Consider the following 15,535-nt stretch of genomic DNA (forward strand, 5'->3'; position numbering starts at 1 on the left):
AGTAAGGTTAACAAATGAGCTGTGTACAGTTTAGTTTTTTTCTCAGCTGACCTTTAGTTTACTAAATCCTGCCAGTTTAACTATTGCCAACAGTGTGTTGCCTTGACTGTGTAGCAGTTTCTGATTAAATCACAATACAATTCTTTGTACATGTTTACTGTCATTTTAATGTACATTACTGACATTTATTCTATGAACATTTACACCTGTTGCACTGTTGGGTCTTTTTCCTGTGTTCCACTGAAAGTCACTAACTTGTTTCTCCATCACACACTTCATAAGCAGAGGATTAATTGAGTATTATATTTTTTTAATTCAGATGTATTCACAACCTTAAGTCAAATACCTCTTCAAAAGTGATGCTAGAGTCAGGGAGGAAGAAATAATTAAATATAAAATTTATTAGGCAAAATGTACAACAGCTGCATAAGCCATCTTACAGCTCAAATATAGAGACTTTATTTCACTCCCACTCTTTGAGAGTGGAATATATATTCAACTTAGTTTTAAATTCTGTAATGAACTGTGAAAACATTCATAAAAAACAATGGCTCACATTTGTCAAACTTTTAAAACCAGAAAAGCCGATCTGAAATCCAGTTTGAATTTGAATATTACAGCTGGGTGAAATTTTCTGCTGAAAAATTTAAACAAAGAATTTATAAACTACTTTTTCTTTTTCAAATCAGAATTTCTTACTTAGAGATTCTTGGAATGTTTTGACGTTGCTTCTCACGTTGCTCCACCTCCTAATGACCACCATTACCCCAGCCCGTCATCCATTCCAAAGCAAAGTTTACATCAACTGATTAGATTCAGTGCACTGCCACAAAATGATCCTTTTCTACTTATTAAACCCCTCAGCTGTTCATCTGTGTTCTGACTAACATCTCCTGCCAACAGTGGAATGTGAAACAAGACAAATCAAAGTGCATCCCATTCAATGCTTTTCAAAACCCGCAAAAAATAAATGATTTTATAAAAATCTATAACTATAACCAATTGTTTTAAAAATGTAAGAAACAAGACATCCACTATGTCCCATTAACCAAAATTTAGCATCTACCACAGCGGCAACATAATATTGACAATTTACGTTCTTCATATCCTTTTAGGAATAGTATAATAATAATAATAATAGTGCTTGTTGAGGTCATATCTGATCTGTTCTAGTATCTGAAATAAGGTTTTAGTACAACCACCTTAAAAAGAACGGCTGTTACAAACCAAATGACTGACTTCAGATCAGCTCTTCTGCTTGGAAAAAGTAACAGTGAATGTGGCCTGAAGAGACGCGAGACAAACGCCAGGATGGATTGGAAGCGTGGGATGACATCATCAGTATGAACCTCGCAGCCCGCTGCTCCGTGAGCCTCCGCCCCCTCCTGAGTTACCATAGTAACCGCCACGACCTGAGATGGTTTTGAAAAGATAGATCAGTGTATAAAGAATGAAGTAATTTCTTATGACTGTAGTGACTATAGCTATGTTTCCATCCACTTGTCAATGGAATTATCTGAAGTTTGCTAAAAACATTAATGCGAACTGAAAGTGTGTTTACATCCAACGGTTGCAAAGCAAATAAAATTAATGAAAAAATCTTGACGCTGACATGTCTACAACTAAAGCGGAAATTCGAGCCATAAATGACCTAAAGCTTCTTCTTCATTTTACGGCAGGTTGCAACCATAAAATTACCTAAAAAGTTAATCGCATTAGCCGTTTACAGATTAAGAGAAAATCCAATGAGATCCAACGCACAAACCTTGTATAAATATTCATGAAATTCAATCAAATTTGACTGTTTCCATAAGGCTTTTTTTTTTTACTCAATATTACTTCATTCGCATAAAAACGTGTGGATGGAAACATGGCTCGTGTGAGTTAAACAATTAAGATAAAAGAATTAACACCCACATTTTATTTATACGTTATTTATCATAAAAGATAAGGAAAACTCACCCATTTCAGCTGCTCCACTAGCTGTTGAGTTAAGAAACAGCTCAATATAGCGATGCTCTGTGGAGAAAACATTAATCCGTCATTCTTATTGAACAAATTATGTTTCTTCTACTGTTTAATGTCAATTTAATTCACCTGCTTCATGTCCAAGTTTAAGTACATTCTGAAATATCTCAAATAATGTAATGAGAAATACCAGGATTATATTTTCATAATGCTCTTTAAAAAGATATTTTAACATTAAAACCAACCCCACTCAGTAAACCATCTAAAACCCTGGCAGCTTGTTAATTTATCCTATTATTCTCGTTCTGCTGTAGCTATTAGCTGATCCTCTCATGTAGCGTGAAAAAAGGTGTTAGAAGAACCAACAAAAGACAAGACGAAGAAGAAAACAGGAAGACGTACGCATGTGGTTCTTGTCTTTAGACATGGCTGCCACAGCGTCTTCATGGGAGCGAAACTCCACATCTGCTTCTCCAGTCGACTTCCCGTTGGGAGCCACATCAACGTGGACCCTCAGGGGATTCAAAGGAGAGAAGAACTACACAAAGAAATAAAGACAGATACAAAAGATACATACATGAGCAGATAATGTCCAACTGTACATGACTATCAACATTCAGCATTTGTTTAAATGTAGTAGCTTATTGGGCTTCCTGACCAACACCTTTATACAGTATGAACCCAACATTAACAGAAAACAGCCTTACAGATACGCGGCAGAAAATGTATGGGTGTATCCACCAATTCAGAATAATTGAATGTTTTGATGGAAGACACTTGGATAAGCTTCCTAGCTGCCGCAGCTAGCAGTAGTGACAGTGTTTGCTACAGATCTGATGGAGCTAACTGAAACTTCACAAAAAAGTATTGAACCGCCTCCTGTAGCACAATCCACTGACACTATAATACCACTATAAGTGTACTACCTCTACAGACAGCCCATAAACTGATAAAAAAAAACATTTTATAACTAACATCAATGCATCTAGCAGTAAACAGAAAAAAAAAAAAATCTGACTTCTGTTAGTTCAATTTAAGGCTTTTGGGAGACCTGTCCATGCCCTGCATATTAAAAAATCTTTAAGAGAAATAATAAAATGAACTGGCATCTGTGTGTGTGTGTGTGTGTGTGTGTGTGTGTGTGTGTGTGTGTGTGTGTGTGTGTGTGTGTGTGTGTGGTGTGTGTGTGTGTGTGTGTGTGTGTGTGTGTGTGTGTGTGCGTGCTCCTACTTTAGCGATGTCTCCCTCCGTGGCACGGAAAGGTAAACCCCTCATATGGACAAAATGGCCGCTGTGGAGGCCTGAACAAACTTCGTTTTGACCACCGTAACCGTGGCCTCCTATCCCTGATCCAAAACACATATGCATCCGCAGATTACCAATCCAACCTTTATTGATACAAACTTTTAAGTTACTTAATGATAAGAAAAATAACAGATTAGAAGAAAAACATACTGTATGTGTGTTTAGTTTATTAATGTGTGAAGTATCCCTAACCCTATGAGAGACTACAAAGGAAGATCCAAATATGATGCTTTACAGACAACAATCCTAATTCTATTTATTCACAGAATCAATATAAAACTTAAAATTGTTTTTATTTTAGATTTGTGCCAAACTGTAATTCATTTGAAATGAAAATAAATTTCCGGAAGCCATTTAGCCTTTTGGCAGGGATGCTAAACTCTATAAATCGAGGCTTACAAACATGCACTGTATTTCTGAATGGCAAACTCTGGATGGTAAAACATTTTTGGACTTTACCTCTTACTACCCTTTCTCCTCTCACTCGCTCATCAAACATGCCGTTGCCAAAACAGTAGTTGTTGAAGCCATTGTAGCTGTCAAAGTCACCGTAACCTGGACACAAACATAACAATTGAAGCAGAGCTTATTCTTTCATATCACCAAAGCAGATGACAAAACCTAATAACAAGCTGACTGGATAATAAAACTTTGTTTTCTGCTGGCTTGGAAAAAGGAAATAATGAAACTTAGTGTGGGCCAGGGAGCCCATTAGTCAACTAAAGTTATAATCACAATAAAAGGTTGTTAAAATAATTCAAAATTAGACATGTCTGAACATCTACACTGACGAATTAAACTTTTGCAGCCAAAAATATTCCTTTATGCAGAAATACAGAACTCTGCTTACCTCCTCCATAGCCCCCTCCACTCCTCATGGTGTCAATCAGAGCCCCACCGCGGCCAGGCCCTGGCCCAAAAAATCCTCCCCTGGGTGCCCCCATCATGGGTCTATCGTAGGGCCCCGGTCTCTGGCCTCCCATCCCCCGCCGGGGCAGCTCGTAGTAGGCTTTGATCTCATTGCGACTGCTCTTAAAAATCTCTATATACCTGCAATATAAAAAGGCCCATGGGGTGGATTGGGGCAGAGGAGAGGGTTAAGGCATAGAACTGTTTTAACTCAAGCCACATACATACATATGAAATACAGAGAGAAAAGATAAACACACAAAAAACAAATATTCTAAATAGTGGTCTAAGTAGTTTTTACCTGGGGCTGAGTGTCTGAAGGACTGAACAACCTCAACAAAATCTAATTATTATTTGGGTTAGGGGCTGTAGTAAAGGATTTTCTAAGCTAACCTCCACTTGTTATTTACAGTAATGAACATTCTTACAGGGCTTTTAGGTGTTGGATTGATCATTTTAATGATTAAGAAATGCTTTAACGGTAGCGGCTGCCTTGACTAACCATAATCCCCTCTTATACAGTAAATTATCTGCAAGATACATGTATAAAATATGAATAAAGTGTCAATAAAATGATCCAATGTACCAAAATATTGCTCTAATACAAATAATTAGATCTCCCAGGTCTTAGATGACCAACAGCACCTTAGATTTCATCATTATTCAACATGTCACAATTGTCACAATACATAAACCCAATAAAACCCATCCCCTTATTTTAATAAACATGATCCACCCAATTAATTTACCAATGTTATTATTGTTTACCACAATTATTCTAACACACCAACCCATGCTTATCATTCAACCATAACAAAACCCATACCATTAATACCATAATTACTCGAATATGACCACCCATTAAATACTGCAATAGAAGCCCAACCCAGTCCAGCCCGTCCCTTTCCCCTCTGTCCCACCTGTGCCCTATTCTTTCCTTGTGTTTCCCCAGAGCCTTTTCTGCTATCTCCTTTGAGGCAAACTGCACGAAGGCTTCCCCTGTGCTCCTCCCCTGGTAGTCCACTGGCAGAGTAATCCCATTTGGCACGATTCTCAACCCTTCAACCCAAGCACACATAAATACATAGGTCGGTAGGTAGACTGATAGATGTGTAGAATAGAAAGAACAACACCTACTCCATCACTGAAGCTTTCAGGATTAATACATATCAGCTATAGTATCTGATGAGACTGCATTACAAAGGGACCTCTGAATGAATGTATGAAAATGTATTTACACAAAGTGCCCAGCAAGGTCATTAAACAAATACTGGCCTGGAAACAGAAGCTATAAAATTAAAGGGACACATACAAAAAATGTTCTTACACTTAACTGAATTTAGTTCAACATCATTAATTATTAGTGTTGATCCACACTGTTCCATAATATTTTTTTTGTGTTGATTATCTTAAATAAAGGCTGCCAGTGAGCATAATCACAATACTGACTTCCTCTCACTAGCCCAGCCTATCTTTGAACCCTCTTTAGGAGGCAAGCTATAAGGTCATATAAAATATGCATGTTAAATAAATTGTTAGCTTTACACAAACATTGTATGAGACATACTAACAATTCATAGCAAGGACAAATTGGTAAACACAGTTTGACTATACTACAAGAACAAACATACATACATACATACATACATACATACATACATACAGAACATAAGGCCTTTGGGCCATGACACAGACATGTTGACTGGCTATAAATATACATTTTTGAGATTACTACCACTTTATAATATGAATGAAATCAAAAATGTGAAAAGATAGTGTTAAGTGTTGGCAAATCGGAAAATGTATTTTGAATGTTTTTTCGTATCCTTAAGTCGTGGTGTGTAGTTTTGGTTTGATCAGAAAAGTGGAAAGCGCTGTTCGAAGTGCAGTTAGCAGTAATTTGAATTTCATCATTTGATCGGTTTTCCTAATTCCATGGTACTCTTTATATATATATATATAAAAAAAAAGAGCTTGTAACATGTAAAGTTACAGTTGACTGTGGTTCCACTTTTGTACAAATATAAACTAACCACCAGAATAATATTAAAGCCGCTATAATCAGATCAAAATTCTACATATTGTGGCTTTCTACCTGGGTCTTTAGACTTGGAACAATTTAAGAAACTGATAGACTTTTTCTTAGACTTTTAATTACAAGTATTTCTTGGCATTATTTAATGAAGCCGGGCTCCAGACTAACTTTTTACATTGGTTGCACTGGTATGCCTTACTTTTTCATTTTGGTGCAGCAGCACATCATTTCGGTGCACCCAAAATATTTCACAGCGCATTTTGCAACAGTAATACATTTTAAGCGTTATTAGATTATATCTAAAATGTTATTACTATATTTTTGACTGTTATATATGTGCATAATGCTACCAGGTCAGATATTATACAGTACCAAATCTCAACTAAGTGTGTGGCAGTTATAAATAAAGTGGTCAGAACATTTTGTGGGAAATCACGTCAAACCACTTTTGAGAGATAGTGATGTTCTCCTTAATTCACTTCAACAGTTTTAATGTAAACATCCACAGGAGAATATGGCTTTAAAACAGAAAATTATGAAAAACTAAAACTCATATATAATATAGCAATATATATATATATATATATATATAATATATATATATATATATATATATATATATCACAGATTCCCTAGTTAAGGCACTATAAATCTTGACTGAATCATATCCTATTATTCATATCTAAATAATAGCGATTTAAATTTGTTGCATGTTTTACATTTGCTTACAACTTGCAACTGATTGCAGCCACTCTAGACAATGCTTGTGATTCCACCAGCGTTTTAGAGCCGTCCCAAGAGGGGTTCTTCGCTCTGTTCCACTAAAAATACAAGTTGTGTCTATTTTCGATGGAGCCCTGGCACGTTGCACTGAGCAGATCGAGCCAGGCAATAGACAGGAGGCAGAAGCACCGCGAAATGCCACAGAGCACCTGCGCCGGTCAACTAGCAATTCTGCTACTCTAATCTTTTTTTTAAAGATTATTTTTTTGGGCATTTTCAGCCTTTATTTTTGACAGGACAGATGAAAACATGAAAGGGGAGAGAGAGGGGAAAATGACATGCAGCAAAGGGCCGCTGGTCGGAGTCGAACCCGACCCGCTGCATCAAGGAGTAAACTTCTATATATGGGCGCCTGCTTTACCAACTGCACTATCTGGGCACACTGTTCTAATTTTTTTCCAAATCACACATAGAGCTGTCTGTCAGGCAGCGTTTGGCGGCGCTTCCGCACCCTCTCTGAACAGATAAATATAAAAAAGATGAGTGAAATGTATGCAAAGCTTTTAGTGGTTTTGTCTCATTTTATTGTCTTGCACTGCATGCTAAGATGGTCTTCTGCACAATTTCTAGTGGCAGTTCTGTCAGCACCCTTACACTGTTGTGTTTTACAGTCAAGAAAATTACAAAACTACAGCGTGTCTGTAAAAACTATTCCTCAGATTAACATAAATGGTGTAATAGCAGTATAATTCAATAATAGTTACAAAAGTTTATGTACCTGAGAAGAACTGAACAATTTCCTCCTTGCTGCAGCCAAAGGGAAGGCCTCTAAGTCGCAACATGCAGCCGCTGCAGCTGTCATAATCAGCAGGGCCGCTACGTTTAAGTACCCAGTCCATCTCACTACGGTTCGACTTGAACACTGATTCAGACACAGACACACACACACACACACACACACACACAACACACACACACACACACACGTCAATGTCTAAAAGGACAATTAAACTTAGAAAATTACATTTTTTTCATTAGTTTGGTTTAATTCCACACACACACACACACACACACACACACACACACACACACATATATTTATGTATGGGGAATTAAATTTTTTAACATTGGTGAGCTAAGACAAACTTTTGCATGCATGGCAAACACAGAGACAGAGTCAATGTCAAGATCTTAAAGGACAGTTAAACTTAGAAAAATACATTTTTTTCATTAGTTTGGTTTAAACACACATACATATTGGTATGGGGAATTCAATATTTCAATATAGGTGAGCTAAGACACAAACTTTTGCATGCATGGCAAACACAGAGACAGAATATGTTGCACTTAGACTGTGTTTTATCAGTAATGTCACATAATTCAGCAATTGTTCAAAGACAAAATCAACACAAGTAAACACCCACTGGTCCATTAGTCCATTGTGACTGGTTATTTTGCTTACCCTCTATGTATCGGTGTCCCATGTATTTACGGTCCTTGGCAAGGGCATTCTTGAAATCCTCAGACATTTTCAGCTCAATAAAAGCCTCTCCACTAGGACGTCCTTCTTTGGAGTAGGTAAAGCACACTCCGTTTACTTTCCCAACGATGTCACAGTCTGTAAATAAATAACATTGATTGAGATTTCCTTAAAAGTATGCCTACACAAACATTTCCTGTCAAAGAAAAAAAACATCAGAATAAAAGGGTACAACTAGATCCAATCTAATTGGAGCAATTTGGAGCCCACAGCTCAGGATCTAACAGTATACCATTATCTGATCCAATTGAGATCCTGACCGTTTTATAATGGCTGGAGTTTTAAACATTAAAACTCTGCTGCTACTATTTATTAATTATTACTGTTCACAACTCCTTAACTATGCAAATACCGTATCATAAAAATTACTTTAACTATGTACATACCGTGCATATCTACACTCCTTATACATTTCTTTTATATTTCTACTCTGATATTTATATACTTTGTGCAACTGTAACACAGAATTTGATTGAATTAAGCATTTCTGATTAAGATGAGGATGGGAAACCCATGTTGTTTTTGTGCACAACAAGACAGGTTGTAGGAGAGAGAGAGAAGACTCTTGGACAGTCACATTTAAAATGTCTATGAGGCAAGCTTATGCAAACAATAAAAAAAAAAAGTTCTGTAGCAGATATCAATTGCATGGCTGACCAAACTGGTTTTGCAGTGCACAAACCAAAATAGTTGTGTTTAATGATCTAGATGTCAATCACTGTTCATGCCTAAAGCTGTAAAGATTTGTGTGTGTGTGTGTGTGTGTGTGTGTGTGTGTGTGTGTGTGTGGTGTGTGTGTGTGTGTGGTGTGTGTGTGTGTGTGTGTATTCTCACCAGAGAAAAAACTGGCAACCTCTTCCTGTGAGCAGGACCAGGGTAGTCCTCTGATCCTAACCACATAACCCTCTTCATTCAAAGACATCCTTACTGCCAAAAAGAGCAAAACAATAGCAGCAACATTACATTACTGTGTCAATAATACTTGTATTACAATGATTATTATTGGAAAAGACCAGGTCACACAGTCATTACTAAATAATGCTGTGCTTTCAGTATGCCCTAACCTCCTAACAATGCTCAGTGTGTGGAGTCCCTGGGAGAAAGGTCTAAATTAAGGACAGTACAGTATTATGAGTGCAGATTGCTTTAATAAATAAATGCGTTAAACAAACTGCTTTAGAAATGCCTTCATAGATTAAAGCCAAGTTTTCTTCTACTTTTATTAGTGCAATACATTATAACCAGAACAGAAGTATACTGTGAAATATTTGCATAACATTTACAGTTATCCTCGGTGTAATAATGCATTGCACAACATCCTTTCTGCGGGAAGCTGGTGTATTAAACAAGTTTATCTGTACAAAACTACACAATTGCCAGAGGCGAAAACAGTGAACCTGGAATTATAAACAGTATGCAATAACAAGTCTATTATTTTTGCACTAACGTGCAAGTTACTGTAACTGTCACAACAGTTAAACGAACGTTTATTACTTCCTCCTTCCAACTGTCTCAAAGTGTTGGTAAAACCGAGAGCCTTGCTAGCTAACGTCACGCTAACCACAGTTCAACTTACTAAGACCTTTACAAACATATCGTAACATGACGTTATTATGTGGTAAAGTTAGCTACTACTTTGAAGGTCGTCAAAGGATATTTTTCAGGCTGTATTTTGGGTTCTTAAGCGAATGATGGAAACGTTCCTCTGTTGTCAGGCTGACGTGCTAATGTTAGCTGGATAACACTAACGTTAGCAGCTAGCAAGCTGGTTTCACACCACCGCGAAGGTACCGCCTACCTGCAAGAACGTTTCCCACAAAGAAAGCGTTTTTAAAAAGTGGTTCAAGCCGCCCGGCGGTTACCGTCAGAAGTTCTGTACGGTGAACTCTGGCTATGACAAGTATAGCAAAATATGTGCGTGTAAACGTGGGCGGCAACCGCTTTAGCTAGCTATACCACTATCGTCGTGATCAAAACCGCTTTCCCTCTGCCGCCTTGCCCTCATTCACATGACTAGAGACGGCGAGTTACAGCTAGCTAAGGGTTAGCGTTATCTGCTAGCTAAGGCTAACCGTTAACTGCTAGCTAAGGCTAACCGTTAACTGTAGGACACCGACAGCGGTCAAATGTACAGGGCAGGCTAGTTCAATTCCCAACGGTCGTACGCTGTCAGTGGTCATCAAAATACATTCCCAGAGAATATGTCAGGCGTCAGTGACAAATGTCTGAAATCGATGAAATTATCTCACACTCGCCTCCTGTCCCCGGTCTCCTGCTCCTATCCCGAGCCTCAGGTGTTACTTGCACCAGCAAACCCGATCAGGTACGTTGTCGCGAGACTTTGACACGTTGAAAAATATATAAATATAGTACACATTATTATCAATATTATTATTGATGATAATAATAATGTGTTTATTATTGATGATAATAGTAATATATAGATATCTTATAGGAGGAGGGGTTATGTTATTTCGGAAAGTTTTATCAAGATTGCTAGTAAATAGTCGGTGTGCGTTTATAAACCCGGGGGATGAGTAATGAACTATATTTATTAAATTTGCCCGTTCAGCATTTAATTTTTGATACCTCTAGATACCTTGCACTCAGGCAGTCAGAACACTGTATGTTAAACAGTATATAGCCTATAGCCTGCACTCTCGAAATTAATTCACAATTTCTAAAAAATAGGACATAAAATAACTTCATATCGAACTGAAAGTTCAGTTCTCTTAATCCATGGTCTATTAGCCTACGTTATGCCGTAAACCGTTCAAATATGAGCATGCGCAACTCACATCTGAACTCAACTCACATCGGGTAGGCTACCTCTTAATATATCCATGGTAGTGAGCAACGCAAATAACGAACTCGTTTCCGAGTTCCGACACTAGACAAAGCGTCGAAACACTACATCATGCAGCTGAAACATGGGTTGGAAATCTGGCAACCAGAGGTCACACTGAGGGGCGTCTGCTGGAACCAAACAGACGTGGTGTAAAGTCCATCAACTGCAGCGGATTGACTGTGCAAAACCCTAACGCTACCGTCCTCACTGTGACTGTTTTAGTTTCAAGCCATTTTCACATTTCGTCTAATCATAATGGAGATTCCAGTATTTACTCTAGACGCCTTCACTAATTTACCGTTCAAGGGAAACCCTGCGGCTATTTGTCCACTTATGCATGTGAGTAAAACACTTTTAAAATTGTGTAGGCTATTTTTGTTTATTCAAGGATTACGAGTGCTCCTTGTAACACTGATCAATTGGACATTTTCAGTCAGAAAAGTTCACGAGTTTTAGTTGTTCATAATAACTTACATAATTACACAATTTGTTAAATATAGTATAGTATTTATCTATCCATGTATGTGCATTTCTCAGACTCACAACTAAATATTTACATTATGCATTTTAAAAGGAACTGAGTGATTATTTGTACCAGAGGATAGCAGCAGAGATGAACCTGTCAGAAACCGCTTTCATCACCAGGATCAATCCCTCTGACAATTTTACCACAGGTAATATCAGATCATATATTACCAATACATCATTTATTATTGAGCATAGCAATCAGTTTCTTGTTAGACGCATTCAACAGAAATGCACCAAGTTAATTTCATGGTAAAGTGCTCCTTCCAACTTGCTTGATGATATAATGTAAAAAATATGCTAAATGGGTACAACTTAGCTACTGTACATACATCTCAAACAATAACTCATGGAATAAAAAAAGCACAAACAATTTTACCTTCAGAGGAAAGTGCAGAGTAGCAAGTGTGGACAAACCTCACTTCACTGTTTAGGATCTATTGAAAAATCCAGGCTCACTGATGAGAAATAAACAGATTAATGAATTAAATTGATATCACTGACTTAAGCAGTTGGTTTGATAAAGTCATAATATACATGTTAATCATTGCAGAAAACGAAGTGGCTGTAAGGAACAAAGGTAGAATGACAAGTCAGACATTGTTTAAGACATTTTGGTTGCAGATAAAAAATACACAGCTGTGAACCTCTGTACATGTTACTGAGCTCATTTTTCTTCTTTGTGTTCAATAAAAAACACTTGTCCTCAGCAGTCTGACAGGCAACAACACACTGCTAAGACTTGCATTGTTGGGAATGGGAAGAACAATGCAGCGAGCGGTCAGTTAAAAACGCAGCATGTACTCAGTTTCACAACTGGTACAACTGTACAGAAAGGAATGTCAGTTTTTTTTACACACAGCTTAAAAATTTCTTGAATGAATGTGAATATTTCCACTAAAGTAACTACATATAACCACAGTAGAACTCCATTAGGTCTCAGAATTTCAGAAGAAATTAACTTCATACTGTATATGCACCTCAAGTAGATTTGTTTTCTCAGAGTGATATCGTTTTCACAGACAGCACCCGGAAACATTCAGCTATACACAATATTCATGTATACATTCCTCAATTCAATACAATAAATTAATTGGTGGATATGTACAAGCTTTCCTTTTATAGGGTGAAATTTTGCTAAATTTTAAGCAAATCGTTTTTTCCCCTAAATGTTTTAGATAATTTTCTGTGTTAAATGGTAGACTCTATGGATGATTATGTGTAGACTTCATGTTAAAGTTCTATGTGTGTTAACGCACCTTTCTGACAATGTGATTAAAAGGATCAAGGTTCCGACTTCGATGGTTTACACCAACTAATGAAGTGAATCTCTGTGGTCATGCCACTCTGGCCTCCGCAGCAGTGCTGTTCAAACATAAGCGTAAGTTATAAAACAAAAACAGACATAAACATCACATTAAGGTTATTTCCATTTAAAATCCAGTTAATGCATTGGCTTGCTTTGGAACTAAAGACAAGACAAACACAGAAATCCATAAAGTTTAACTGGGAGGCATGTTGTAATGATTTACCTGACAATAACAAAGATGACCTTATTGTAACACTCTTCCATGTAAATACACAGTGCAGCTAAACACAAGAAAGGGTTATTGTTAGCCAACAAACCCACATCTGTCAGTAAACCAAGTTCATCAAGCTAGCCTGTGAGCATAATGTTCTATGTATATATTCACGTTAGAGAATAAGAATCCCAAACTGGTGTTTGAGACCAAGAGTGGCGATCTGGCTGTCACCCAGCAGGGGGAAGGGTACATCATGGACTTTCCTCTCAACCCACCAACCCAGGAGGTACAGTATGTACTCAGATAAACACGAAAAACTGTTGTTAGGTGAAACCCTGAAGCTGCAACAATCCTACAACAATGTAAAATACAGCTGTAGCTGGATTAGCAGAACTCAACCATCCTGGATCAGCATTGCAAGGTTTTCCAAAAGAAAGTTGTTTAGTAACTTTGCAATGTATTTGAAAAGACAACACAATGCTAGTCCAACAGTTTGTTTTCAACAATTCTTTTTTTTTTCCAGGATGCCAATGACTTCAGAGACGTCATCAAGGTCAGTAAGACACCAGGTTTTATAGTACACTCCTGCTTCCCTGTCGAAATGTGTAGTAGTGTGCCAGTGTGATTGCATTCTTGTGTTTGTGAGTGGATGATTAACTGTGTCTCTGCTTCTGCATGTCGGATACAGGCTGCGGTTGGAAACCACCCGATCCAGGATGTGTATCTGAGCTCCAACACGAAGAAACTGCTGGTGCGACTGGCTGACAGCTGTGACAGGTTACAATCAAAACATACATATGCACACGCACACAATCAGTATAATAGTTATTCATCTTCACAATTGGGCAGTGTCCTAAATCTCTTACTTGTGTCACACCATGTTTGTTTGTGACCCTGCTTGTGTTCTGCAGGTCAGTGCTAACCAGTCTGAAAGTTGACCCTGTTGCTCTTCAGAGCAGTGAGACGAGTGGAAGAGTTAAAGGAGTAATCATCACCATGAAAGGTAACAGGAGCTAAACAATGATTTCCTTTGGTTACACCAGGGGAATATTGTTGGACAGTTTTATGACTTGTTGGGCCAGACCACATCCAGTAATTGAAGTTTACAGTGGTACCAAAGTCAAGACATGCAAAGCCTTTTAAGAAATAAGTAACAGTTTGTTGTATAAATTGCAATGCTATACCCTTTATTAGTTAAACTTATTAGTGTGTCTATATGTTGCATTTAAATGCCCATTGGAGGTTTTTGCCCATTAGCCAACAAATATGACATGTTCAAATTGTCCTTTATCTGCCAATAGGATCCCCAGACTGCCAACCAGGATACGACTTCTACTCTAGATTGTTTGCTCCATGGAATGGCATCCCTGAGGATCCCGTCACTGGTAAACTACTTCTACTAGCCCTACTAACACATACAGACAGTCGTTGTTGGGTTACAGTGTGTAATATTATGTTGCAAAAACTTTCTGATAATTAAGTGATCTTACACATTTGTATACAAGCAGCAAGTACTGGCACCCACGCAGTATAGTTGGTAAGTGTTCAATGTGTCTTGTGAAATGTAAATTTCTTATGCCTACTGTGTCCCTGCAGGTTCTGCTCACACCGTGCTGGGTAGCTACTGGTCTCAGAAGCTGGGAAAGAAGAAAATGCTAGGTAATTAATTTAATCAACTCAACTTTAACATTTGGTGTGATCAGCAACTTGTCAAACTCTAAACCAGTGCAATTTGGACAGTCTTTTACAAACAATGTGTCATTAACTTGATAACTGGTGTCGTTTTCTGACTATAAACAGTCCATTACTACTGAACCATACTGACACTCGTATTATCCCGTCTGTGTGTTTGTGTAGCTTACCAGTGCTCCAGTCGAGGCGGGGAGCTCGAACTAGAAGTGAGAGACGACGGAAGAATCAATATATTTGGACAGGCCGTCACTGTGCTGCAGGGAACTATCACACTATAGCCACATGCAAACTAAGATGATGATTTGCTATTTGGGGATAATAGGACAGTCATAACGTATCTGCACAGAGAAGCAGACATAGGCTTTGTACCACATGATAACACACCAAAAAACTAAATGGTTTAAATAAAAAGGTAAACTGATATTGTCCAGACTGGTCAATCTGATATTGAAAAATTACTCCGCATG

General features: G+C 37.8%; 2 protein-coding genes across 6 annotated transcripts; one reads left to right on the forward strand and one right to left on the reverse strand.

Annotated features, from left to right (window-relative positions):
* Positions 1-676: 676 nt before the first annotated feature.
* Positions 677-10,822, reverse strand: hnrnph3 (heterogeneous nuclear ribonucleoprotein H3 (2H9)). 4 transcript variants are annotated; one of them, XM_032518908.1, is made up of 11 exons: positions 10,730-10,822; positions 9,315-9,407; positions 8,403-8,558; positions 7,719-7,862; positions 5,103-5,241; positions 4,124-4,323; positions 3,733-3,828; positions 3,199-3,314; positions 2,371-2,506; positions 1,963-2,019; positions 677-1,412 (listed from the first exon to the last, which is right to left on the reverse strand). In XM_032518908.1, exons 2-11 carry the CDS (start codon positions 9,400-9,402, stop codon positions 1,339-1,341), a joined length of 1,206 nt encoding a protein of 401 aa, XP_032374799.1. In that variant the 5' UTR covers positions 9,403-9,407; positions 10,730-10,822; the 3' UTR covers positions 677-1,338. The 4 variants fall into 4 exon arrangements, with proteins under 4 accessions (XP_032374799.1, XP_032374807.1, XP_032374825.1 ...); XM_032518916.1 differs by having other exon boundaries at positions 10,736-10,817; XM_032518934.1 differs by lacking the exon at positions 10,730-10,822 and adding an exon at positions 10,577-10,714.
* On the forward strand, positions 10,554-15,491 carry LOC116691396 (phenazine biosynthesis-like domain-containing protein 1). Of its 2 annotated transcripts, none has more exons than XM_032518994.1 (10): positions 10,554-10,803; positions 11,903-12,002; positions 13,136-13,234; positions 13,553-13,662; positions 13,900-13,929; positions 14,065-14,153; positions 14,288-14,379; positions 14,678-14,761; positions 14,973-15,035; positions 15,234-15,491. In XM_032518994.1, exons 1-10 carry the CDS (start codon positions 10,702-10,704, stop codon positions 15,344-15,346), a joined length of 882 nt encoding a protein of 293 aa, XP_032374885.1. In that variant the 5' UTR covers positions 10,554-10,701; the 3' UTR covers positions 15,347-15,491. The 2 variants fall into 2 exon arrangements, with proteins under 2 accessions (XP_032374885.1, XP_032374894.1); XM_032519003.1 differs by lacking the exon at positions 10,554-10,803 and adding an exon at positions 11,311-11,667.
* The last annotated feature ends 44 nt before the right edge of the window (positions 15,492-15,535 follow it).

This window comes from Etheostoma spectabile, chromosome 1 (genome assembly GCF_008692095.1).
Source record: "Etheostoma spectabile isolate EspeVRDwgs_2016 chromosome 1, UIUC_Espe_1.0, whole genome shotgun sequence".
Taxonomy (NCBI): domain Eukaryota; kingdom Metazoa; phylum Chordata; class Actinopteri; order Perciformes; family Percidae; genus Etheostoma; species Etheostoma spectabile.